General features: G+C 39.9%; 1 protein-coding gene across 1 annotated transcript in view; it reads left to right on the top strand.

Annotated features, from left to right (window-relative positions):
- The window catches only part of LOC120536975 (transmembrane protease serine 6), an 87,553-nt gene that overhangs the window by 48,669 nt on the left and 13,163 nt on the right, over window positions 1–25,721 (top strand). Inside the window, exons 7-13 of the mRNA XM_039765557.1 lie at window positions 538–742; window positions 4,962–5,098; window positions 5,873–5,985; window positions 9,417–9,526; window positions 16,390–16,532; window positions 18,392–18,490; window positions 21,895–22,008. Coding sequence (XP_039621491.1) covers window positions 538–742; window positions 4,962–5,098; window positions 5,873–5,985; window positions 9,417–9,526; window positions 16,390–16,532; window positions 18,392–18,490; window positions 21,895–22,008 — 921 coding nt within the window. The remainder of the gene's footprint in view (window positions 1–537; window positions 743–4,961; window positions 5,099–5,872; window positions 5,986–9,416; window positions 9,527–16,389; window positions 16,533–18,391; window positions 18,491–21,894; window positions 22,009–25,721) is intronic.

Here is a 25,721-nt window from a genome sequence, read left to right as displayed (position 1 = left end):
TATCACTTTTTGGGTGGAGTATTCCCTTTAACTATGAACAGGGGGCAAAAGAAGACAGAGTTTTGTTAAGTTTAAATTGAATTTCATCCTTTAATTGTGATTAATTGTGCTCGTTTGTTTTGGAACCCCTCTTACATTGTTTATTAAACATACACCAATGTTAAAGTTGCCATTTTCTTTTACTTTATTTAAAAGTCTTAAATTTATATAAAGATGTCTGCCTGAGACCTAATGAACAGTAAACATATTGTAAATGTGATCGTTAAGAGCTGTGAATAGACAAACTTCATTATATATGCTCTTAGAAATTAAACCAAAACACCTTTGACAATAATAGCTAGAGGTAAATGCGACCTTTACATCATAATGACAATTTTGGTTGTTAGTGCAGTTTATTTAAAAAATATTTTTGAAAATACCACAAATGCTGTAGGTTTTCAGCTCTAATATGTAATACGATTAAGGAGCTCCAATCTCATCTGGTTATCTCAGACAGTACTCAGATGATGAATTTGATCGTTTGGTTTCCCTGCCTAGGGTGTTATCGGCACAACTCTGTTGATTCCAAGGCTCTCACGTCTCTAAAGGGACCGGATTCCTCCCTTTCTACATGCATGTGGCTTATCGAAGGACCACCAGCACATCGGATCAAGCTGCACTTGGAGTGGGCGCTGACAGAGTGCCGCGACCGCTTGGCTGTGTATGATGGCATCGTTCCAGATGACAACAAGCTCATCACATCGTGAGTATGTTGTTGTGACTCTGGGACGGAGAAAGAAATGCTTACTATGTTTCTGTTAAACACATTAGTCTGGAGAAAGTGTTACATCAGCAACCCAAATTTAATGAAAACCTCTGTTCCCCAATTTTTAATTTAACTTTATTTAGTTCGGGGTATTTGTGGAGTTCAGTGAAATTATGAAAATATTCAGGAACTTTGCTGAAGGAGGGATTGAACTAGTTTTGAGTGCGTTATAATGGTGCAATGGTCTTTTAAGTGTCCCTGAGGGCTAGGGAAGCACCTGCTAACTCCTGCTGGAGAGATTAATGTGGTCAAAGATGTGATCTGAGCTGTGAGGCAGTAGTTATACCACTGTGCTTCAAGCAAACAAACAAAAAACACAGACAGAGCGATAACCACAAGCAAAATGCAAGAAATGGCCACAAGCTAGCTATGAGTAATATGTAATATATTGTCATACAAACAAGCCAGAGCCATCAAAAAAGGTTTGGGTCAGCCACCCATATATTGTGCCCTGGCAGCAAATGGGTAAATTGTTGTTCACCAAACAGAGTCCAAAACAGAACTGATTTTAGGATGGGAAGAGGGCGGCTTTTAATGGCCGAGACATGAAGTGACGTCATCTGGACCGGGACAGGACGTGATGTCCTCAATGTACCCCAAAACGTTCCTGAAGTGACGTCATCAATAGCACCAATACCGGAAGTGACGTCATCATAGGTGCCAGAAGTGAGCAGAATTTCCCGTGGATGGTCTGCAGAGGATTGAGAGAGACCCCCTGGTCTGGCGTGGGACTACTATTATTCTGGCTCTTTAGCTGCCTTCCAATCACACTTGTGTGACTATATATATTGTGAAACCTGGCCCCGGCACAGACAGACGGACATCAATGTTTCACCACACACCATTTATTTATATTCACTATTTACAAGGTTTGCTCACGTGCACCCCCAGTGCCTTCTTGCACTGATTCCCCAAAGTCCAGGGCCCACAGTCTTTGTGCCTTCCTGGCCGCCTCCCGTCCTCTCTCTCCAGTTCCGTCTGCTTCCTCCCGACTTCCACCAATGACTGGAGGGAGGCGGCCCCTTAAATAAGGTTCCCGGATGAGCCCCAGGTGTTCCGTCGTTAGCCACGCCCAAGCGTGGCGGAAGTGTCGGCTGTCTTCCTGGCAGCTCTCCGGGTACCACACAAAGTCTTCCCCCCGGCACTTCCTGGTGTGGCGGAAGTGCCGGGCTCCCGGGATAATTAGGCACTGGGGCGCCGCCTGGCGGTGGCCACGGGTCCCTACAGGGCTGGGCTTCAAAGCCCTGTACCCGAGGCCCCCTGTCTAACCAGGACGGACGCCCCACTCGGTCTGGAGGAGGCACACGCCTCCTCCGGTCTTCTAAGGCGTCCCGGCCGGGCTCCACCCCCGGCCGAGGGCCACACGGGATGAACCGGCATCGGGGCGCCGCCTGGCGGTAACCACGGGCCCCTACAGGGTAGGGCTTCCATGCCCTCGACCCGTGGCTCCCAATAGAACCAGGACGGACGCCCCCTCGCGGTCTGGAGGAGGCACAAGCCCTCCTCACGTCCTCCTGCGTCCGGCCGCCACAATATATATATATATATATATATATATATATATATATATATATATACTCACCTAAACGATTATTAGGAACACTTGTTCAATTTCTCATTAATGAAATTATCTAATCAACCAATCACATGGCAGTTGCTTCAATGCATTTAGGGGTGTGGTCCTGGTCAAGACAATCTCCTGAACTCCAAACTGAATGTCAGAATGGGAAAGAAAAGTGATTTAAGCAATTTGGAGCGTGGCGAGGTTGTTGGTGCCAGACGGGCCGGTCTGAGTATTTCACAATCTGGTCAGTTACTGGGATTTTCACCCACAACCATTTCTAGGGTTTACAAAGAATGGTGTGAAAAGGGAAAAACATCCAGTATGCGGCAGTCCTGTGGGTGAAAATGCCTTGTTGATGCTAGAGGTCAGAGGAATATGGGACGACTGATTCAAGCTGATAGAAGAGCAACTTTGACTGAAATAACCACTCGTTACAACCGAGGTATGCAGCAAAGCATTTGTGAAGCCACAACTCGCACAACCTTGAGGTGGATGGGCTACAACAGCAGGAGACCCCACCGGGTACCACTCATCTCCACTACAAATAGGAAAAAGAGGCTACAATTTGCACAAGCTCACCAAAATTGGACAGTTGAAGACTGGAAAAATGTTGCCTGGTCTGATGAGTCTCGATTTCTGTTGAGACACTCAAATGGTAGAGTCAGAATTTGGCGTAAACAGAATGAGAACATGGATCCATCATGCCTTGTTACCACTGTGCAGGCTGGTGGTGGTGGTGTAATGGTGTGAGGGATGTTTTCTTGGCACACTTAGGCCCCTTAGTGCCAATTGGGCATCGTTTAAATGCCACGAGCTACCTGAGCATTGTTTCTGACCATGTCCATCCCTTCATGACCACCATGTACCCATCCTCTGATGGCTACTTCCAGCAGGATAATGCACCATGTCACAAAGCTCGAATCATTTCAAATTGGTTTCTTGAACATGACAATGAGTTCACTGTACTAAAATGGCCCCACAGTCACCAGATCTCAACCCAATAGAGCATCTTTGGGATGTGGTGGAACGGGAGCTTCGTGTCCTGGATGTGCATCCCACAAATCTCCATCAACTGCAAGATGCTATCCTATCAATATGGGCCAACATTTCTAAAGAATGCTTTCAGCACCTTGTTGAATCAATGCCACGTAGAATTAAGGCAGTTCTGAAGGCGAAAGGGTGTCAAACACCGTATTAGTATGGTGTTCCTAATAATCCTTTAGGTGAGTGTATATATATATTCTGGAAATCTCCAGAACCATGAGGACTTGTGACACGAAATTTGGAATGTAGGTTACCCTTGATCCATAGGTGTTCGCTAAGAAACGCTTTTAAAAATTTCATTAAGATAGCACAAAATTTCTTATAGTTTTTTTTAGACCTGTTTGTATGTCTGTCTGCTTTTCATGAGAGAACTACATAACGCATTTAGATCGTTTTTTTTCTATAATTTGTTAGAACATTCTGTTGATTTTGCAACTTTCTCATCGCGCTAAGTATCATAGTTTGCGTGCAGTACTGATTTATTAGCGCAAATAGAGAGAGACTCATTGGGCTGCTGGGACCTCCTCACTTACGCACCTGCCTTGGGGTGTAACATTAACTACGATTAGTTAGTGAACGAGAGAACTACTTAATGGATTTAGAGCTTTTTTTTCTATAATTTGCTTGAACATTCTGTTGAGTTTGCAACTTCTCTCATTGTGCTAAGAATCATAGTACGCTTACAGGAGTGATATATTTGTGCTAATCTGAGACAGTGGCTGTGGGCCGAGGGGAAGGGATAGAATCAAAGAATGCTACATAGTTAACTGTCAAATAATGCAAAGAGTACGCAACATGTGTTTCGCCCTACACAACTCTCCATTCTATGATCTGCTTCTCGCAACTGAGAGGGCACCCGTGGCAGATGTTTGCCGACTTGCAGACCAAGCACACGCGTTACCTGGTAGGTAACCACGCATACAATCAGCTTGTGATTCAGACTTCGAATGTTATGTATGTAATTACCCCAATCTCCAGGCTGTCAAGTAAACAAACCACACGCCGTGGCGCAACGTAAAGAGCCTTTGCCTCTAGTGCTGACGTCTGAGGTTTGATCCCCGGTGAGGGGTGCAGTGGAGTGTGCACGCCTGATGAGCCCAAATTAGGGCGAAACACGTGTCGTGTACTCTTTGCATTATTTGACAGTTAACTATGTAACATATATATATTTCACAGGGTGTCGTGTTTTCTTTCTCGGGTGTTGGGGGGAGCTTCTTTAAGGCTGGGTTTGACTGGTAGGTGTGACACATGGCTAATTATGTATGTAGAATTAGAAATATGGTGCTGCACAAGGGTCAATTGCAGAACTCATTCTTATTATAGTCAGTTAATGTACCCCTCGAATGAAAATACTGCAATTTGTTTACATTTTTAAATGTATGCAGGGTGCAAATTGGCTGAAATTCTGATTTGGTTGTGACGTCACAAATGCCTGAAGTAGACGAAGAAACAATCTTGCAATGTGATTAAACGTACCTCACTTGTTATTGTCTTTAAGATTACTAGCTAGCCTTTTAAATGTGATGCTTTCTTTTTCCTCGTTATTAGGCTTTATGGCTGCAGCCGACAGGAGCCCACAGTTGATGTCCTGTCTTCACGCAATTTTATGATTGTGATCTGGAAGCAGGGGATGTACAGCTACTATGACCCTTTCTTTCTGAGCGCCACTGCTGAGCCAATCCTAGGTACTCAAATAATATGTTGGGCATTACACATCCAGACGCGACGAATTGTGGAGGCGCAGCAACTTAACCAGATATGTCATTTTAACTTACTATACCACTAATAAATGGCAGTTTAGGCTATCAAGACATTATTTTATAGAAACTAAACAAAAAAGATGTAAATTATAACATGTCAAAGCAAACATATTCCTATTTACAGTATTGCCCAGCTGTCAAAGAGATGCAGGGCCAATTCTAATACCAGCATGGTGTTGTGCCAATGCGGATGCTGCCCTCTCTTTCTCCTTGTTTCTCTCTTGGACCCATGTCTGGCTGCTGTGCCATCCTGGTGCCACTTTTGGGTCTGGCAGCCCTTCACCAACCTGTGCTGTGTATGAAAACTAAAGGTACTACAATGATTTCATGATCACAGACATCCATAATGCGGCAAATTTATCCTTCTCACTAATCTCGTATGATCTCTTATAATTGAAAAGTCTTTTGACTTTTTAAGATTATTTAATCTGAATCCTTCATGAAACTATTTAGCCTTTCTCCCCACTCATCAAAGCATTTTGTAGAAGGTATGATTACAGAGGATTTGATTCAGAAAGCCACACTCAGTTTATGAGCTCCTTCAGTAGGATGGGGGCTGCTTGTTGGATTATCAGAAAAAGAAATGAACTAATTCAGAAAATTAATCCATGTTTGTACATGTGCACTACTCTTTATTTTACTAAGTCATAGCTATTATCAAATGTAAAACAGAAAATTGACTTGACTCTGCCATTACAGCTTGTGAGGCCAACATCACCTTAATGGAAGTGAAGGGCATCCAGGGCAACATCACAACTCCCAACTACCCCAGCTACTACCCACCTGACTCCAAGTGCACCTGGCACTTCACGGTAAGTACAGCCATGAAAGGTGATTGAAGAAAAGCTCCAGTCTGTAAGTATCACGAGCACAGCATCATGGGAACAGATATCTGCAAAAGAGAGAGATGAGAGTAATGTGTTCATCACTACTACTCAGAAATGTAGAAAATATATTTAGCAAATGCCAATCTCACTAGTCATTTTCTTAGCCCAGTTTTTCCAATACAGGATGGCACCGTGGCTTGGTAGTTACTGCAGTTGCCTCACAGATTCATCTTATTGGGATTGATTGTACATTCTCCATAGGTCTGTGTGGATCATCCAAGTACTCAAGTTTTTCTTCCTACATCCCCAAAGAAAAGCAGGTTGTTTTAACTCGCATGAATAGACCTTGTGAAGGACTGGCTTCCCTTCCAGAAGTTGGTCCCAGCCCTACAACCAAGGATGCTGAAATAAGCTCTGGCCCTACGCAATTCTGAATTGCATTGTGTGGGTTTGAAAAAGTTACATTACGTTACTTATTGCAATACAGAATCACAGGAATATAAAGAAATTATTGATGTGTAGAATATATTCACATATGACAATTAGAGAATTACTGACCAACAATAATATTGCAGCCTAGTCAGTAAAGGTAGAGGCAAATTTGAGTAGGAAGTTGGGTCCTGTCAAGCACCCAGTGATAGCACCAGCTCCCCTGATCCATACCGGATTACAACATGGATGAATGAATGGTTAAAATGACTAGAATCATTAATAAATTGGCACTGTGCAGTGCAGTGATGGGTTTGTATTTAGAAATGAAGGGTTTAGAATGGCTGGTAATGTATTAAGACGCATTACACTTCTTTGTATAAATTGCATTTAGGAAATTTGTAAATGTATATCCGTCCATTCTTAAGTGCATTCACAAAAAAGCCCGTACTGTTATCTGCATGTTTGTCTGTCTGTATGCATGTGTCAAAGTTAAAGGATGAGAGGAATACCTTTATTGACACGTACATGAATTCACTGAGTACATGGAAAGATATGATTGACTCACAGATGCTGGTAACATTTCTTAAATGCACTTGTCAATCATGGAAATACGTGACTTGTTTCACATTTCATGTCCTTGCTAGTTACTAATAAACAAGACCCTAGGAGTCGGGATTCTGCTACACTGGATTATACTGGTTTTCTTATCAATGCATGTCCTTGCAGAGAGGTAGCGGCGGGACTAGGTCACAGATCAACAGCCTTTAATTAAAATGTTAAAGACAAAAGCTAACAATTAACAAGGACAGAACCTATTCAATATAATCAATATATAATCAATTCATGAAAATCATATTTATCAATAAAAAGTAACTTTCACACATGTTGATCTATCTGTCAGTCTGCATGAAGCAAATTGGTTCTCAGTGGAAAACATTTCTTGAATAGAAATAGAAAAGAAACGTTTATTGTAGTAAAAGATTTACAACTACTAGTCACCCTCAGAATCCTCTCCTCCACTTCGAATGCACTTATCCCAATGCTCCTGCCACTTTGCGAAGCAGTTCTGGAAGGTTTCTTTCAAGAGTGTCTTTAGTTGGGCTGTCGTGGCTACCTGGATGTCCTCAATGGATTGAAATCGTTTGCCTTTCATGGTTATTTTCAATTTAGGGAACAGCCAGACGTCGCACGGTACCAGGTCCGGCAAATAAGGTGGATGCGGACGCAGGGTAATGTTTTTATTCGACAGAAATTGTTGTGCTAGAAGGGATGTGTGAAAGGAGCGTTGTCATGATGAAGAATGAAACTGTTTCAACATTTTCCTCGGTTTTTGATGTTGGAGGACGTCCTGATCTTTTCTCGTCTTCAACTGAGTTAGATCCATTACGAAATAGATCAAACCACTTGTAAACAGTATTAATTGTCGGTACAGTGTCACCATAAACTAATTTTAACATCTGACAGGTTTCCTGAGCTTTTTGCAATTTGAAACAAAATTTCATATTAATACGTTGCTCGATATCCATTATTAGCGACAAACTTGAAAAACACACTCAACAGTGGCTCACAAATGACTGACAGTATCAAAAAAGTTGAACTCAGCTCTAGGATGGACATGTCTGACCCTGCATTGAATTGCTTTGCGTTGCTCTTGGATGGAGCTCTGCATCAACATTCACCGTACTTTTTGATCACACCTCGTATGTACTAAAACTGTACAAATGATGAATTTGAGCATAAAGACACTCTGAGTCATGACATTTATAATGTGATCTTTAATCTTTAATGATTCAGAGCATCATGGTTAAGGCAAAGAATATATAGAAAAATTTCAATTAACACTGCTTTGGGCTGGCGCCCTGCCCGGGGTTTGTTTCCTGCCTTGTGTCCTGTGTTGGCTGGGATTGGCTCCAGCAGACCCCATGTGACCCTGTAGTTAGGATATAGCGGATTGGATAATGGATGGATGGATGGATTTCAATTAACAATTAGTTAAGAAATCAACAGGTAACATATACGAAAAAAAAAAATGAGAATGATGTGAGTATCTGTGTAAACCTCACAAAACAGTCTCGGGAGACAATACCGGAACAGTCAGGAGACATTTTGAGTACATTTTTAAGAGCCACCCTTTTCAGGTTAGTTGGGGTTAAGCCCTTTGGGGTGAGGCCTATTCTAGGCAGATAAAGGAGGCCTGGCCTGGATTGTGGAGCCTTTTGAAGGCCCCATATCTACTCTAGCTCTGGTCATGACTACAATTCGTGACATTATTCTTCCAATGGTAGAAACATGATAGGCAGATTGACAAAGGACCAGTAGATATAAAGTGATCAGAAAACATCAGTACTGGGAGGTCAGTGAAACCAAGTCATTAACACCAAAACACTAAGCTGAATCGTGAATAAATGTTTTACAGCAAACGACTGATAGGCATAAAACTAAACATTAAAGCACACAATAAATGTGTTGACTGAATGCAAAGCAAAGTGGAAAGTACAATGTCACAATGTCACGAGTCACACATTCGTAGTGGTCCCAACACAGCAACAGCAAACAATTAGTGTCCACAAATTTAAGAAGTGAAAAACTTTCAACTTGATTTTCAAATGAAAGCAAAAGTAAAAATAAATGCCAAAAAGGACTTCATTGAGAATAAAACACCTCAAAAAGTGCAACTAGAAGCATAAAAAATATCAGCGATACACAATTATAACCGTTATGTGGTTTAGTACTTTCCCTGCTTTATGTTCTCCCTCTCGTATTTAATTTCCCTTATAGTTAAACCTTTTTTTGATTTTATTTTTATTTTGTCTTTCTTGGCCCTTTTTTGCACCTGACGACCTTTCATGAATGTCCCTTACAGTCTCTTTTGAGTTTCTCCTGGTGTTCTAGTACCCAGTTCCCCTCACTATTGTGTTAGATAGTGGAAAGGTAGATCATTCGATTTGAGATTTACATATATTTATATTTTTAATATACCCCAGGTGCCATCTCGAGATTATGGGCTCTCGCTCTCATTCACTGGCTATGAGTTAAGCAGACCCATATACAACCAACGCTGTAACCAGGGGCAGTGGCTCATTCAGAACCGAAGGTAAGATCACTACAGAGTTAAATAAAATAAGGAAAAGAAGAAAAATGTGGACACTTTGAAATTTATTCTGAGACAACTTTTACTTGACTTTGCGAATTTTGTGTGACACATCTGCAGTAGGAGGATGTGGATGACGCCTCTTTCAGAGCAGACAGATTATGCAACAGCCTTTTTTCGTTGGTCTGGTTAGCTGCTGATTCTGTAAACCATTCCTTGAGCTCTTGAAGTGTATACCATGATGAGAAAGTAGCCAAGATCAATAGCTGGCATGACCACCCATGCAAACACAGCCTGGTGCATATGTTCTTGGACGGCCAGTGTGAGGACATTTACACAACACCAATTTCATAGCATTACATACAGTGCATGGTGCACCCTGTAGATATTATAGGATCCAAAAAAATGGTACTCAGGAGGGCACCTTTATTTCTTTCAATGAAGCACACGTCTGCCACTTGCATTTACAAATTAAAGAAGGCAGAACAAGTTTAATATAAAATAAGCACCGACAGTCTGTGGCACTTTATAACGTGAGTTTAATATGTCACTGTACTCTGTATAAAAATACTTTATAAATTTACTATTCTTTCTACTCACATGCACAGTGGACACAGATTTAGCACAGGGGCTCATCATTTAGAACTGCTAGGCAAGCATTTTAAGACAAGACAAGTTAGGGACCATTGTATATCGTGTGTCAAAGTCAGCATGAAACTCTGTCCTCTCTTTGACTTGTTTGGAATGGCATGATTCGCCTAAGTGGGGCACCTGCACATAAAGAGAGAGTATAAAGCCTTGGAACATTGCCCGACACACCTTTGAAGCCGACGGACGGATGAGAGATACCGTCATCCAATCCTGAAAATCCTTCCAACACAGCGATGAAAATGGCAGACTCTACACATTGGGCCCCCACTCCCGAACTGGGTTCTTGCCATCGGCTTCCTTCATCTGTTATGCCGCGTAAACCGTCATTAAATAAAGCTGAGTTATTTCTCCTATGTGATTTCTTACCGCTGTATCACTAAGGGAGGGGTATCGCCTTTTTATATTATATCTACATGTATATAGTTTTGGGTTTTGTAACATGCCGCAATTAAAAAAGAACTCATTACAACAAGGAAGCTAGTGACCCCTGCTGGATACGCTGTTCACAAATTATAATTTCATTTTAACACAGTCAGGGTATGCAAGAGATATTTCTGCTAGTGCCCAAAGAAAACCTTTACACTTTCAGTTATATCTGCTTATCTTTCTACAAACACCACCAATAAATCTCACACTGTTAGCTTTTAAAGTGCTTAGTTTTTAGTTATGACATCCATGAATGTCCCTTACATTGCCTTTGCATTTCATTTGAAACTGACATGAAAATTGCATGTCATACTGAAAAGCAATCGATCGTTTGATATATTTTTTATTATGACACAATAAAAATGTGCCAAAGTGAAATGCGCCATGTGCATATGCATTACATTTCAATGTGGTAGCCTACAATAACGTAATTCTGCTACTTTATGGTAACTCATCAGTATTCATTAATAGGGCAGAGCCATCAACCAAAAACACAATGGCCAAAAAATAGCTGTAAAATCAGTTATAGAACACGACATTATAGTGACAAAATCATTGCTTGAAATCGAGCGATAGTGATGACGATGTGAATTGGTCATCAGACATGCACATGGACATGATCTGCCAAGCTTCAGTGATGTTCTTGTTTGGTGTTGGCTTCACACTACTGATGACAATCCTGCATCTTCTTGTTGCCCATTGACAAGTAAGTCCATGCTAAAGATGTCTGCTGATTATGATTATCTGGAGTATTCATAATTTATTGATGTTATTTATGGTAGAGAAAATTGTTGTTGAAATGAACCTCTGTGCTGAGCAATGTCAGAAAAGTCATTGTAAACCATTTGCTTATCACAGTTACTAGAAGCCTGTCGCTGATGGTGCAGGTCTACAGTTCATTTGTTGCAGACACTCATTTTCAGCAAAGTTATGAGTGAGTGTCATTTTTCACTCTTTATGAAATACCCTCATTTCACTAACAACATTGACTAGGATGAAGCCAATCACCCTGCACTAAAACTGTCCAAACTTTGGGATGTGTCTCAGATGATCATCAAAAAAATGCATAAGGTGTATGTTCTAGATTGTGACCTAAGTAGTGATAAAAGTCTCATGGGTGACAAAGGAAGGCTGGATAACGGTACATAACATTCAAATAGGTGTGATTTGGTATCAAGTTCAGCATGCTGTGAGAAGCAAATTCTGGGGCCATCTGGAACTCGATGCTTCACACCAGTAGAATAGGATGGCAATTGCAATGATGGATGTCGAAACGATTGTGTGGATCAGGCACTGACATTCTACTCTGTTACTCTGCAAGCAGCAGAAAAAAATACTACTTGAACAGTGTCAATGTGCATTGATGACTGTTTCAAAACATATCACACAGAGCATGTGTACTAAATCTGCATGAGTACAGCAGTGAATACGTGACAAACCTTTCCTACTGTGATGGTGTTGGCGTTTAGGTTTTTTCATGCTTTTTGTAACACATAATAACAGACTACTGTCAAACTCCTTCCAGTCATGAGCCTTGGGTGCCCATAACCCTGTCACCAGTTCACTGGTTGCCCTTCCTTAGACCACTTCTGGTAGGTACAAGACCTGCTGTTTTGGAGATGTTCTGACCCACTCATTTAGCTATCACAATGTGGCCCTTGTCAAAGTCACTCATATCCTTATGCTTTACCATTCTTCTTGCTTCCTTCCAAGAACTGACTGTTCACTTGCTCTCCAATGTATCCCATCCCTTGTCAGGTGCCATTGTAATGAGATAATCAATGTTATTCACTTTACCTGTCAGAGTTTCAATGTTGTAACTCAACGATGTTTGCTGCAATCAACTGAAACCCCTGAGACAGGCGATCTCCACTGAACTAATTCTGGGACTTCTAAAACCAACTGGCCACACCAGTGGTGATTTGGTGGTGTCAAATTAAATGGGTGAACACCTATTTGATCAATTATTTTGTATTTTTTACTTGTAATTAAATTAGACCACTCTGCAGAGCTCTGTTTTCACTTTGTCAATATGGAACATTTTTATGTTGCTCATTCTCAGAAAAGCCAAAGTAAATCCACCGTGAGTCAATTTTGTATTAACAATAAAATGTATAAACTTCCAAGGCGGTGAATACTTTTTATAGGCACTGCAGATGTGTTTCCTTCCTTGTGCTGCAATTAAAAAAATATATGGGCATATATCTTGAGCTTATAGGTCACTATGGTTGAAGGCAAGACAAATGCACAATGACATTAACAAAAGCAATGCTACTACTGCTGCTGCTAATAATAATAATAATAATAACACGATGTACTATTGAGCACCTGGATTTCCCAGTTTAACAATGCTGACTTTGCTCTTCAACAGCAGTGGCTAACACTCTCTCCTCTTAAACATCTGGAAGGGAGCAGTGGTGTCTAGCAGTGACTTGCTCGTTTCAAATGAATACTGGAAATGATTAGTTTCTCTGAGACTTTGACTCCAGAATGCTTTTTTGGAAACTGTTTTGGAAATAGTTTGGATGGAGAATGTTAATTCAGCTTGTCAAAGCAATGTATTCCTTTTCCTTGCCATTATTTGAGTTGGCTGATTCGAGTAGCAGATAAAATTATGTTCAAATGCTTCTGATTTTAGTACGAACGTTGCTATTTTGTTTTGTACAGGTTTTTAAATATTAAAACATTAGGTCAACATTCATAGTGCATTGTAAATATTGTTTCAGCATATGCTTTTGTCAGTATTTAAATACTTTGCGTTAGCTTGTTAGGCACTATAATTGCTATCCATCTACTCATTTTATTACCTTTATTCATAACAAGCAGACCTTGTGCGCTTCGCTGCAGTTGCTGTAGTTGGAATAATTATGTATCTACATGCAACTTATAGAGCTTCTTTATATACAACATTTTTAGTTTGTCCTCCTGGAGCCAAAATATATAAATTTTCTCTATGACTAATTCGTGAAATATGCTACATAAAAAATAGAGACGGAAAAAACGGCAACACCGCCGGGAACAACAGTAAATGAGATAAAGTAAAAGTCTACCAAACACTAAATGAGATAAAGTAAAAAAGGGCAACAGCGCCGGGAACAACAGTAAAAAAACAACAGTAAATGAGATAAAGTAAAAGTCTACCAAATACTAAAGTACAAAAACGAAGTAGAAAGTAACAGTAAACCGCAACACCGCCGGGAACACCAGCACACCGCGTCTGCTAAACACTAAGAAACACTAAGTATAAACACTAAAGGAAAAAATACTATTCAGTAAGTACTGCGTCTAGTAAACAGTAAATCAGTAAAGGAGAGAGGACTAAACACTAAGGAAAAAGAATGGCAACACTGCGTCAGGTGCGGAGCTCAGCTCAGAGCGAAATGAAGTGAATGAAATGAGGTGAATGGGAGGGGAGATGATCACGTGACTCCCCCACCCGCCTTAGCTCTCCATCCTTTCATAAACACACAAACACAGTCTCTCGGATTCCAACTCTCCTTTATATAAATCAGTAAAGGAGAGAGGACTAAACACTAAGGAAAAAGAACGGCAAGACCGTGTCAGCTGCAGAGCTCAGCTCTGAGCGAAATGAAGTGAATGAAATGAGGTGAATGGGAGGGGAGATGATCACGTGATTCCCCCACCTCGCCTTAGCTCTCCATCCTTCCATAAACACACAAACACAGTCTCTCGGATCCCAACTCTCGTTTAAATGTATAGATAATATAAATTGTTTTCCTAGTGATTTGATGGTTTCTCACAATTCTAGTAGACAGTGTTTGAATCACGGCCGGTTCATTGTCTGTATATTCTCAAATTGTGTACGCGAGTTTTCTCCATTTGTTTTTTCTCCTACCTCTCAGAGATGAGCATTGTAGGTTAATTAGAATCTACTTGAGAGTAAATGTGCATGAGTGGTCCCAATAATGGACTGGTTCTTCATCCAGATTTGGTTTGTGCTTTGCACTCAGTATAGCCATGATGGGCTCCACACCCTGCAACCAAAACTCGATCATTCAGGTTTTGTAATGCTGCTTGTTAACTCCCCACAGGTAATGCCTGGGCTGGGATTTGAACCCACGTCTCTGGATCTAGTAGACATCTGCCGTGCAACTGTGCCACTTACAGTGTGCACCATAATCTTTGGGTCAAAGGCACATTTTTTCTTTGATTTACCCCTCTGCACCGCAGTTTAAAATGACAAATCAAACAATTCAGATTGCAGATTTTCATTTAAGGGCATTTGCATTCATTTTAGTCACACAACACTTTTTCTACATAGTCCCCCCATTACAGAGCACCATAATGTTTGGGACACAGCAACAGCAGGTCTATTAAAGCCATTGTCATATTTAGGACTTTGTTTCATATTCCTGGCATGTAATGACTGTTTGAAGTCTGTGATTCATAAACATCACCAGGTGCCAAGGGTCTTCTCTGGTGATGTTCTGTCAAGCCTCTAAAGCAGCCATCTTCAGCTCCTGCTTGTTTCAGGGTCTTCATCTGTTGTGTTTCCTCTTCAGCATATTGAAGGCCTGCTCAATTGGATTTAAATTGGGTGACTGGCTTGGCCATTGAAGAATTTTCCTTTTGTTAGCTTGCCTCAGCAATATATTTGGGATCATTATCTTGTTGTACAATGAAGTGCCATCCAATGGGTTTGGAGGCATTTACTGGAACTTGAGGAGATCAGATGTTTCTACACACCTCATAATACATCATGCAACTGCCGTCAGCAGTCACATCATCAATGAAGATAAGAGTCCAGTCCCTGTGGTGGCCATACATACCAAAGCCATTAAAAAACACCTTCACCACCATGTTTAACAGATGAGATGGTCTGCTTTGGATTTCAGGTAGTTCCTTTTCGTCTCCACACTTTGCTTTTGTCATCACTCTGATCAAGTTCATCTTTGTCTCATCTGTCCACAATAACTTTTTCCCAGAATTCTGTAGCCTCTTTGAAGTCCTTTTTTGCCAAACTATAATCTGGCCATCCTGTTTCTGTGGCTAACTAGTGGTTTGTATCTTGCAGTGTGGCCTCTGTATTTCTGTTTACGACGTCTTCTGCTGATAGTCATCTCTGACACACGCACATTGGCCTTCTGAAGTCTGTTTCTGATCTGTCAGACAGGTGTTTGTGTCTTTTTCTTTACCATAGTGAGGATTCTTCTCTCATCAGCAGTGGCGGTCTTCCTTGGCCTATCAGTCCCTTTGTGATTAATGAGCTCACCAGTGTGTTCTTTCTTCTTTGTGATATTCCAGACAGTTGAGTTCGGTCACCTGAGGTTTTATTGACGTCTCTAATGCGTTTATTCTTGTTTGTCAGCCTCATAATGGCTTCTTTGATTTGCATTGCACAGCTCCTGTCGTCATGTTGAACAATGGCACCTACATACTTCAAAGGGTAGAAGCAAGCTGACATGTTTTATGAAGCAATGAAACCCACCTGAGTAATCACAAACACCTGTGATGCCAATTATCTGAAACATTAATGGTGCCCTGAAATGGGGGGGACAATGAAGAAAAAGTGTCGTTATTTCTACACGTTGTGACTGAAATGTATGCAAATCCCATTAAATGAAAGTCGATGTGCACTTTAACAAAGTCTGAATTGTTTGAGTTGTAATTTTAAACTGTGGAGCAGAGGGGTCAATCAAAGAAAAATGTGCCTTTGAACCACATTTTAATGGAGGGCACTGTATGACTGTATTCATATCATTAGTGCACTTATTTAACTTTTGTTACTACTTTACTGTGTTTTGCTTTGTATTTTTATCATCTTGCAGGCTTTGTGGCACCGGAGTCATTCAGCCTTACACGGAACGAATTTTCATGTTGTCTCAGTCCATCACGGTAGTAATGACCTCCGAGAACTCACTGACCGGCCCAGGAATTCAGGTCTTCTACAGTATCTTCAATCAATCAGATCGTAAGAAGTTCTAACTGCATGATCAATGGAAAAATCATTCCAATGAATTTCATTCTTGCTGAACTATACAACGGTGAAGGGTTCACCCAACGTAATATTTATTATATGATAACCTTGAGATTTCCGACTGAGCAGGGAATTATTATTTTTAAAAAAATTTAAAAGCTTGATTAGACAGGCTGTATAGTGCAGTTGATAAGGCTCATTACTTTAAATGCCGAAGCTGCCATTTCAAATTCTGCCTCAGACCCCCCTGTCATCCTAACCAATTCACCTAACCCAATTGTAATAAATTTGTGTAGTGAGACCACAACTAATGTAGTATATGCAGTTCTGGTCACGACATTACAAGAAACAGTACAAAGTAGAGCATCCATGTGCATCTCATTTCTGAAAGGCATAGCCTACTTGGCCAAGCTAAGGGAATTACTTTGTAAATTTATGTGGTCTTGAGTACAAGATGCTGCTTGGAATCCTAATCCTACCCAGATAACTTCTTAAAACTAATTGAAAAATTAATTCATTAGAATTCTTTCAGTTAAATAGTGACTCACCTGGTCAAGGATGCTGGTGGAAATGAACTCTTTGAACACGAGGTACGAGTTAAATTGTGTCTCATTGAGCCTATCAAGGCGTGACATACAATAAATATATCTTGTATCTCGGTATACAGCCACTATTATCAGTTATCTGCTATAGTGCTGCCATCTTGTGGATAGCCATAGAATTAGTATTTTTGCTTTGCACCTTCCCACACCATAACCTATGGTGGAGGAGCGAAAGCTTTAGATTTGTTAAAAATTTCAATCTCCGGTTTTCGACAGATGTTGTCGTTTATGGGTCCCCTGATACCGAAAATATCAGTATCTCGATGGTAGGTGCATGTGTCTATCGGTGTGTCATAATTTCGTATGGGTGGTCTAGAGCTAAAATGGCCGGACAGAACAATACTCTACTTGAAACTTAAGCCTGTTATTAGATGTCAATGTACTGATTAGGTTTTGAGCCAAATCATGCAATAGAAAGAGGCACTCTAGGGGATTACAAATACTGTAATTCTGCAATTAATTATGAATTCTTCTCATCAACTGATTTTAGGATCAGAAAGATCAGCATCACAGCAGTAAATAATAATAACTGAAATGTCATAGAATAGTTTGGGTAACTTGGCTCCCAGGTTCGCAAAGCCTAATGACGCTAACGTCCAAATTTATTTTTAGATGCAACAACTTGTGGAAAATAGTATTATAAATAGACAGTCCGTAGTTATGTTGTCACAAAAAAGGTATTAAGTTGATCATGTTTTGAAACAGCTAGATTTTTAGCATTAGATTTTTATTTACAAAAACGCATTTAAAACATCAGATGTTATGTGGGTTCAAGTTGACAGAACTGGAGGTGTCGGCACTGCCCCTCACACTGCTGCTCTTCGCATTTGAGTTCAAGAGGAAAGGAGACGCAGTAAATGACAGTGCCAAGTAGTAGACGAGCCCTGAAGTTTTAATCCAAATGCACATGTGTGACAACATGTAACATTACTTTGTGCAAAATGAAAATATTTCAACCAGCATTTCCTAAAGATAAAAGAAACACAATAATTTAGGAATTAATGAAAATTGAAAGTATTCCATATAGATATAGTATGGCTCTTGCGAGTGACGACATATTGCACACGTAACAACGATAATCTTACGAATAAACCTAAATGATAAAGAAATCAGTAAAACAAAAGAGATTTTCAGATATTTTAGATAACACTAAAATTTAATTATGTAAAACAAAATGAAAAACATCAGATGTGATTTAAAAAGTTTCTAATATCTTTCTTCACTTGTTTATTGTGTTATTTTACCTAACAGCTTGTCCTGGTGATTTCCTGTGCACAGTCAACGGCCTCTGTGTACCCGCGTGTGATGGCATTAATGATTGCCCTAACGGACTCGATGAAAGGAACTGTGGTAGGTGTTGGTGGGTTTATTATTTTCTGGAAGTAACAGAAGAATGTTGGTGGTAGAGAATGAGGACAAATTAGGGAAATATTCCAGTATTTTTAATCAAGACCATGTTTTATTTTGTTTTTATATATGTGTTTGTATATTTACTGTGCCTATACAGAAGTATTCACCTCTTGAAAGTTTTCACATTTAATTGTTATACAACAATGAATCACGTTAAAATTAAATCCGCTTTTTTTAACATTGATTAACAGAAAAGACTAATGTTAGAGTGAAAAGAAATCTCTACAAAGTGGTCTAAATCAGTATTTCTCAACCTTTCTGGTGTCACAACCCACTTTTTTCCATTTAATTGTCTTAACGACACTTAAATGAATTGAGCGCAATTGGGGGTGCCTCTTGTTCAAATGAATGTGATCCTAGTGGGGGCGTGTTATCATATACTGTGTGTATATATATATATATATATATATATATATATATATATATATATATATATATATATATATATATATATATATATATATATATACACAAGGCTATTCAGAATGAAAAAGCAGATTTCAAAAAATGTATTTCAAACAAACCATATAAGACAGAAACGCATTCTGCATATTACTGGATAGAGGAAAGTTCAAAGTTTGGTCCTGTGGTCCTTGAGGTTGCATGCACTCCACCATGTGTAGCGCGTCAAACATCAAAACGGTAGACCATGTCTTGTCACACACAAGTCAACTGGTCCCTAGTTACTGAATTCATAGCTTCCTCAATTCGAACATTGCAAATCTTGAAGATTAGTGGGCATAGGTGGAACAAATACTCTTTCGTTAATGTACCCCCATAGATAAAACTTGCAGGGGGTAAGGCCTGGAGACCTGGGAGGCCATAGATGATGAGCAAGATCTTGTTGTCCACCTCTTCCAGTCCAACATCCTGGAATGGTGTTGTTCAGGTAATGTCAGACAACCAAGTGGAAATGAGGCGGGGCACCATCTTGCATGAAAAATAAGTCATTTGAATCTTCATGAAGTTGACTTTTTAAACTTTGAACTTTACTCTATCCAGTGATTTGCAGTATGTATTTCTGTCTTATAGTTTGTTTGAAATAAATTTTTGAAATGTGCTCTTACATTTTGAATAGCCATATATATATATATATATATATATATATATATATATATATATATATATATATACACACACACACAGTGTAACCTCTGGTCATGACCGTAATTTGTTCCAAAACTCTGCTTGCAAACCGATTTAGTCTTGACCCGAAATAATTTCTCCAATAGGATTGTATGTAAATACAATTAATCTGTTCCGGACCGTATGAGCTGTGTGTAAATATATATTTTTTTAAAGAGTTTTAAGCACAAAAATAGTAAATTATACCATAGAATGCACAGTGTAATAGTAAACTAAATGTAAAAACATTGAATAACACTGAGAAAACCTTGAACAGAGAAAACTAACATTGCAAGAGTTCACGCTACAGCCTTACGAACCGCTTTCTGTAAACACTTTTTTTAATGAGTTTTAAGCATAGGGAAAAAAAGGAACATTTGAAAAATCCATAATTTATACAAAAACTAACCATAAACAACCAAGAAAACTAACCTTGTATGAGTCGAGTTCTTGCTTGAAGGAAGTGAGGAGGAACTGGGTGGAGAGGAGATTACACTTTTGAGGTAAAGTCTGTGATGATGCGGGTTCACTGCATCCCCCCATCTTGCTTCTCGGAGCCCTTAAACCCGTCACCGTCGGTAATGTTACTGATGAGCACGACAGTGAGGCACTACAATGGAGCAATCGGATTGTGCAAAAAGTGCCAAGTGTTTTTATTAAAATCAACAAAACAACAATCAAAACCAAAGTCCAAATTAAATAAAGGGCAGTGCTTTCAGAATCCTTCAATAAATAAATGATCTCATAAAAACAGAAGTGAAGTGGAGGTTAAAATCCAATAGAAAAAAGTTTTCATTAAATACGAGATTAAAACAATGCTCAAAGCAGTCTCTTTAAAAACAAGCCCGGTTGCATTCTTTAACTGCCTTATCGGCCTTAAGTGGCCAGCCGTCCTTCTTCTGGTCACGGCAGCTCCTTGATCGCTCGCACTCTCTCTCTCTCTCTCTCACGCTCGCTGCACTGGGAGAGACTGAACATGTACGGAAATCATCGGCGCGTATGTACCGGAAGGGAAACTGGCTTGTTTGTCACCCGAGTGTGTGGTCGTGAACTGATGCAAAAGTTTGGTGAACTTTTTGGTCGTAACTCGATTTGTACATGTTCAGAGACGTTCGTGAACCCAGGTTCCACTGTGTATATATATATATATATATATGTATGTATGTATGTATGTATGTATGTGTATATATATATATATACACACATATATATATATATATATATATATATATATATATATATATATATATATATATACAGTATATTGACCTGTTAAAAAAATGAAGACCTATAATGAAGTGTTCAGGTTGCAGCCAGTAAGCCTGTTTAATGAACATGGTGCAAAAAGTGTTTTTAAGGTGCTGACCCAGAAGGGGTAGAGCCTCAGGGAGGAAATTGAAGCCAAGTTATACATAATGTGGCTGGCGGGTGTCAGAACTGCAGATGGAAAGTGAGATGCAGTTAGTGAGGGCATCCTCACTATACTTGGTGTGCTGTTGCTTTCCATTTTGGAGCCCTGAAGATGTCCCCAAGTGTGCATGCTTGACATATTGTACAGTATATATTTTGTAATATATTTTGGCCACTTCTACTGCTCCAGCACCACTTATCCTGTGATTATAAACTGCGTCATAAGCACAGACAATGGCACTTTCAGGGTGCTTGATTATGCGGTATCTTATCAGGAGATCCTGCTGTAAAGTATTTACTGAGAGAGGAAGACAGGCTCTCCAAACGGTGGACACTTTTTCCTTACGTACTCAAAATTGTATTTGCATTTTTTATTCTTTGTCACCGACAATAATTTGCTTCCATGAGCAGGTTTGAAGACGTATATACAGCATGCAATCCTTTCTAAATTTGTCCTTTTCAACTCAATCTTCTCCTCTATTCACTTCACTTTCTATATTAAATGAATTAAATGGATTGTTTTTTAAATGAGCCATTTGTGGCTTTCATTTGTAATGCACTTGTCATCCTCCTAGAGGATGTTAAAATATTTTAAACAAGGTCCTTTAATTTATAATGTATAATAGATTAAGAAAATTGTTAATATTAAGGAAAGGCCCTCAATGCTTTTACAGTGATCAGGCATCTGCATTCTTTGAGATGATTTATGTGAAAGTGCCTGTTTTTTTTAACTGTTTCTGCCATTTTTAATGGAGAAAATTCTTCTGCTCTTATTTATTGATTGTGTGACTACTCTGTTTAAATCACAGTGTGTGTAGGAAAATATCAATGTCCAGGGGATAGCCGGTGTCTGGAATACTACAAGCTCTGTGACCAGCACAATGACTGTTTAGATGGCAAGGATGAATCCAACTGCTCTGATGGTATGAAGGAATTTTGGATTTATGTGTCTCTTGGGAGAGAAAGGGTAACCTTTAGGTAACAATAAGCATGAATGTCAGATGATATTGTAAATCTTCCATAACAAAAGCATTGCTATGGTCTTAAATGTAGAATGGTGCAAGGACGATGACATCCAAACTGAGACTGACATTTCTTTCAGGTCTTCACCACAGTGGTGCAATAGCCTGTGGGACAAAGAAAATATTTGACAGGGTCAGGAGACAACAGTTTTCATGCAGCAGCTTTTCATGCAACACTCAATGAGAAAATTATTAGGACCTTTATTCGAATACCAGAAAGGGCCTTCTTTTTACTCTCAAAACATTCTCAGATCTTCAGGGCATGGATTCCACAAGATGGTTTTAAACTTTTCTTTAAGGTTCTGGTCTTCGTTGACTTTGTTGCCTTACATAAAAACTGCAGATTTGTGAATGTCCTGTTTAACCACATCCTAAAGTTGTTCTGCTGGACTGTGGATCTGGTGATTGGGTGGGCCAAATAATAACACTTGAACTCATTACTGTGTTCACAAAACAAGTTTGAGACAACCTTGCTTTGTGACATGGTGAATTATCATTAATTGAAGCGTAAATTGAAGAGATAAGAATGGTCAGCAACAAAACTCAAATAAGCCGTGGCATCCAAGCTATGATGGGTTGGTATGGCACAAAGTGTGGCAAGAAAACATTCCCCACTCCATTACAACATCACCAAATTGTGGCAAATCTACTCTATATACTATATATACTCAGCAAAAAAAGAAACGTCCCTTTTTCCAGGACTGTGTATTTCAACAATAATGTTTTAAAAATCCAAATAACTTTACAGATCTTCATTGTAAAGGGTTTAAACAATGTTTTCCATGCATGTTCAATTAACCATAATCAATTAATTAACATGCACCTGTGGAATGGTCGTTAAGACCTTAACAGCTTACAGAAAGTAGGCATTTAAGGTCACAGTTCTAAAAACGCAGGACACTAAAGAGACTTGTCTACCGACTGTGAAAAACACCCAAAGAAAGATGCCCAGGGTCCCTGCTCATCTGCGTGAACGTGCATTAGGCATGCTGCAGGGAGGCATGAGGACTGCTGATGTGGCTAGGGCAATAAATTGCCATGTCCGCACTGTGAGACGCCTAAGACACCGCTACAGGGAGACAGGAAGGACAGCTGATCATCCTCGCAGTGGAAGAGCCCGGATCTCAATCCCATTGAGCACGTCTGGGACCTGTTGGATCGCAGGGTGAGGGCTAGGGCCATTCCCCCCAGAAATGTCCAGGAACTTGCAGGTGCCTTGGTGGAAGAGTGGGGTAACATCTCACAGCAAGAACTGACAAATCTGGTCCAGTCCATGAGGAGGAGATGCACTGCAGTACTTCAAGCAGCTGGTGGCCATACCAGATACTGACTGGTACTTTTGATTTTGAGCCTCCCTTCATTCAGGGACACATTGTGAAACATTTTTAGTTTATGTCTTATGGTGTTGACTCTTTTAGTGTTCATACAAATATTTACACATTAAGTTTACTGAAAGTGAAAACAGTTGAAAGTCAGAGGACGTTTCTTTTTTTGAGTATATATATATATATATATATATATATATATATATATATATATATATATATATATATATATATATAAAATATTGTAATAAGAACACAAAGACAGGTCAAGGTCTAGAGTTTCTGGCTCCGTATACTGTAAAGAACAAAAATAAAGTATTTTTAACAATCTGCACAGGCGCTATGCTTTGACAGTAGGTCATAGCATCACACAGTCTCCGTTGGCAGAGGGGAACTTTAATAAAGAGGGACCGGAAACTGAATGGCATGCTGAGAGGGAACCGTAGTGGTGTGTGGGAGGAATGACGTCATCGTAGGGCAACCAGGAAGGGACAGAATGTGGAAGTGGTTACATGTTATTGTCCAGGCATCCAGGATTTTATGGCAGCGCTGAGTCTGTCTATCTAGGGAAACAAAAGAAAGGATAGTTCCTCACCTTGATCCCCTGGCCTGATATGATACGCGGCTCGTCGGGTCTTTCCGCGGCTCCCTATGCGCGCATGCGTGACACGATATTGATATTGAGATATATATATATATAATCCTAAGCCTAAAAGTGCAATGATTTTGTGCAGCAATTTTATGTCACTTTTTTGTCATGCTTTAAATTGGGTTTATTTTAAAACCTACATAGATATATATTTGGCATCATTCTTTTTAGAATGTATCAAATTTTAATGAAGTTAATGAAGAACTCACGTCCCGCGAGATGAGACTTTGTGCCAAGAGATTTAACCACGCCCGGGGCCGGAAATAAGAGGCAAAGAGTAGGACAGCTGCTGTAGAGGTTTTTAAACATTCAAAGCACCATGCAGTAGCAGCCCAGCAGCTGACTGAGCAAAGAGGAGGTAAAAAAAAAACTGTATTTGTTTCCCATTGTATCACTGGGTTAAGAGGGGGTTTCAGAGGAGAGACCGTATCTCCTTGGGGTGCATTCAGCCCCCCTCTTCACAACGCGAGTGGCAGAGACGCGAAGTGTCTGGCGCATAGCGCAGGCCGGTGGGGTTGGCAAACGAAGCAAGCAAGGGATGAACCCCCTAGTTAATATATAAAATAATCAGAAGAAATAACTATGAATTGAAAAATACCAGAATTACCCTTTAAGGAAAAAGCAGTAAATGTGAATCGAAAAGTATGAGTTTAAAATTTTTGTTCGTCAGCCTATTTGAAATCCAAGACATGAGACTCTATTTTCTATTTATTAATAGGTACTGTGCAGTTTATAGGAATATATGGAATTGCAATATACAGTATATTATTATTTATAAGGGATGAATTTGCTTAAGGTAAACAAAAAAGGTTTGTTCAACCACACAGTTACCCATTTTTTGAACTTTAGAGTAAAAACATTAGATGAGATGAGATGAGATTAGATTAGATAAAATTTTACTAAACCCATGGGGAAATTCAAATGCATACAGCAACAGAAATATAAAAACCAGAATACAGACTCACAGGACAGACAATAAAGCCAATCAATCAATCAATTGATAAGTAAATCAATAAATAAAAACCAAACTTAACAAGTACATTAAGTGGAAGAATTGAATTGCTTGATGACAGTATGTAAAACAGACCCCCAGTGGTGCTTCATGGCACACCATGATGGAAGGAGGCTGTGGCTTAAAGTTCTCCCGGAGAGTGCCTCCTAGTGGGGATTTTTCATGATGGCATCCAATTTTACTACTATCCTTCTTTCCACAACAGCTTCCAGTGTATCAAGGGTTCGCCCTGTGATGGAGCAGACTTTTCTGATATGGTTATTCAGGCCTTGTGCTTCTTTTGTGCTCAAGTTGCTTCCCCAGGAGACTGCAGTGTAAAACACCACACTGGCTACTATGGACTGTTAGAACATCTCCAGCAGCTTGCTGCACACATCAAAAGACCCGAGTCTCCTTAACAAGTCCAGTCTGCTCTTGTCCTTCTTGTCCAGTGCCACTGTGTTGTCAGACCAGTCCATTTTGTTGTTCATGTGAACCCCCTGGGACTTGTAGCACTTTCACATCCTCCCCCTGAATGGTGACAGCTCTCAGAGGCTCACTGGCATGTCGGAAGTCCACCAGCAGCTCTTTAGTTTTGCTGATGTTGAGTTGTACCCCAAGAGTAATTCCTCCACAACTTTTCCTGTAC

This window comes from Polypterus senegalus, chromosome 10, assembly GCF_016835505.1.
Source record: "Polypterus senegalus isolate Bchr_013 chromosome 10, ASM1683550v1, whole genome shotgun sequence".
NCBI lineage: Eukaryota > Metazoa > Chordata > Cladistia > Polypteriformes > Polypteridae > Polypterus > Polypterus senegalus.
The sequence above is the reverse complement of the archived record's forward strand: the minus strand, read 5'-3'. Positions and strand labels throughout refer to the sequence as shown.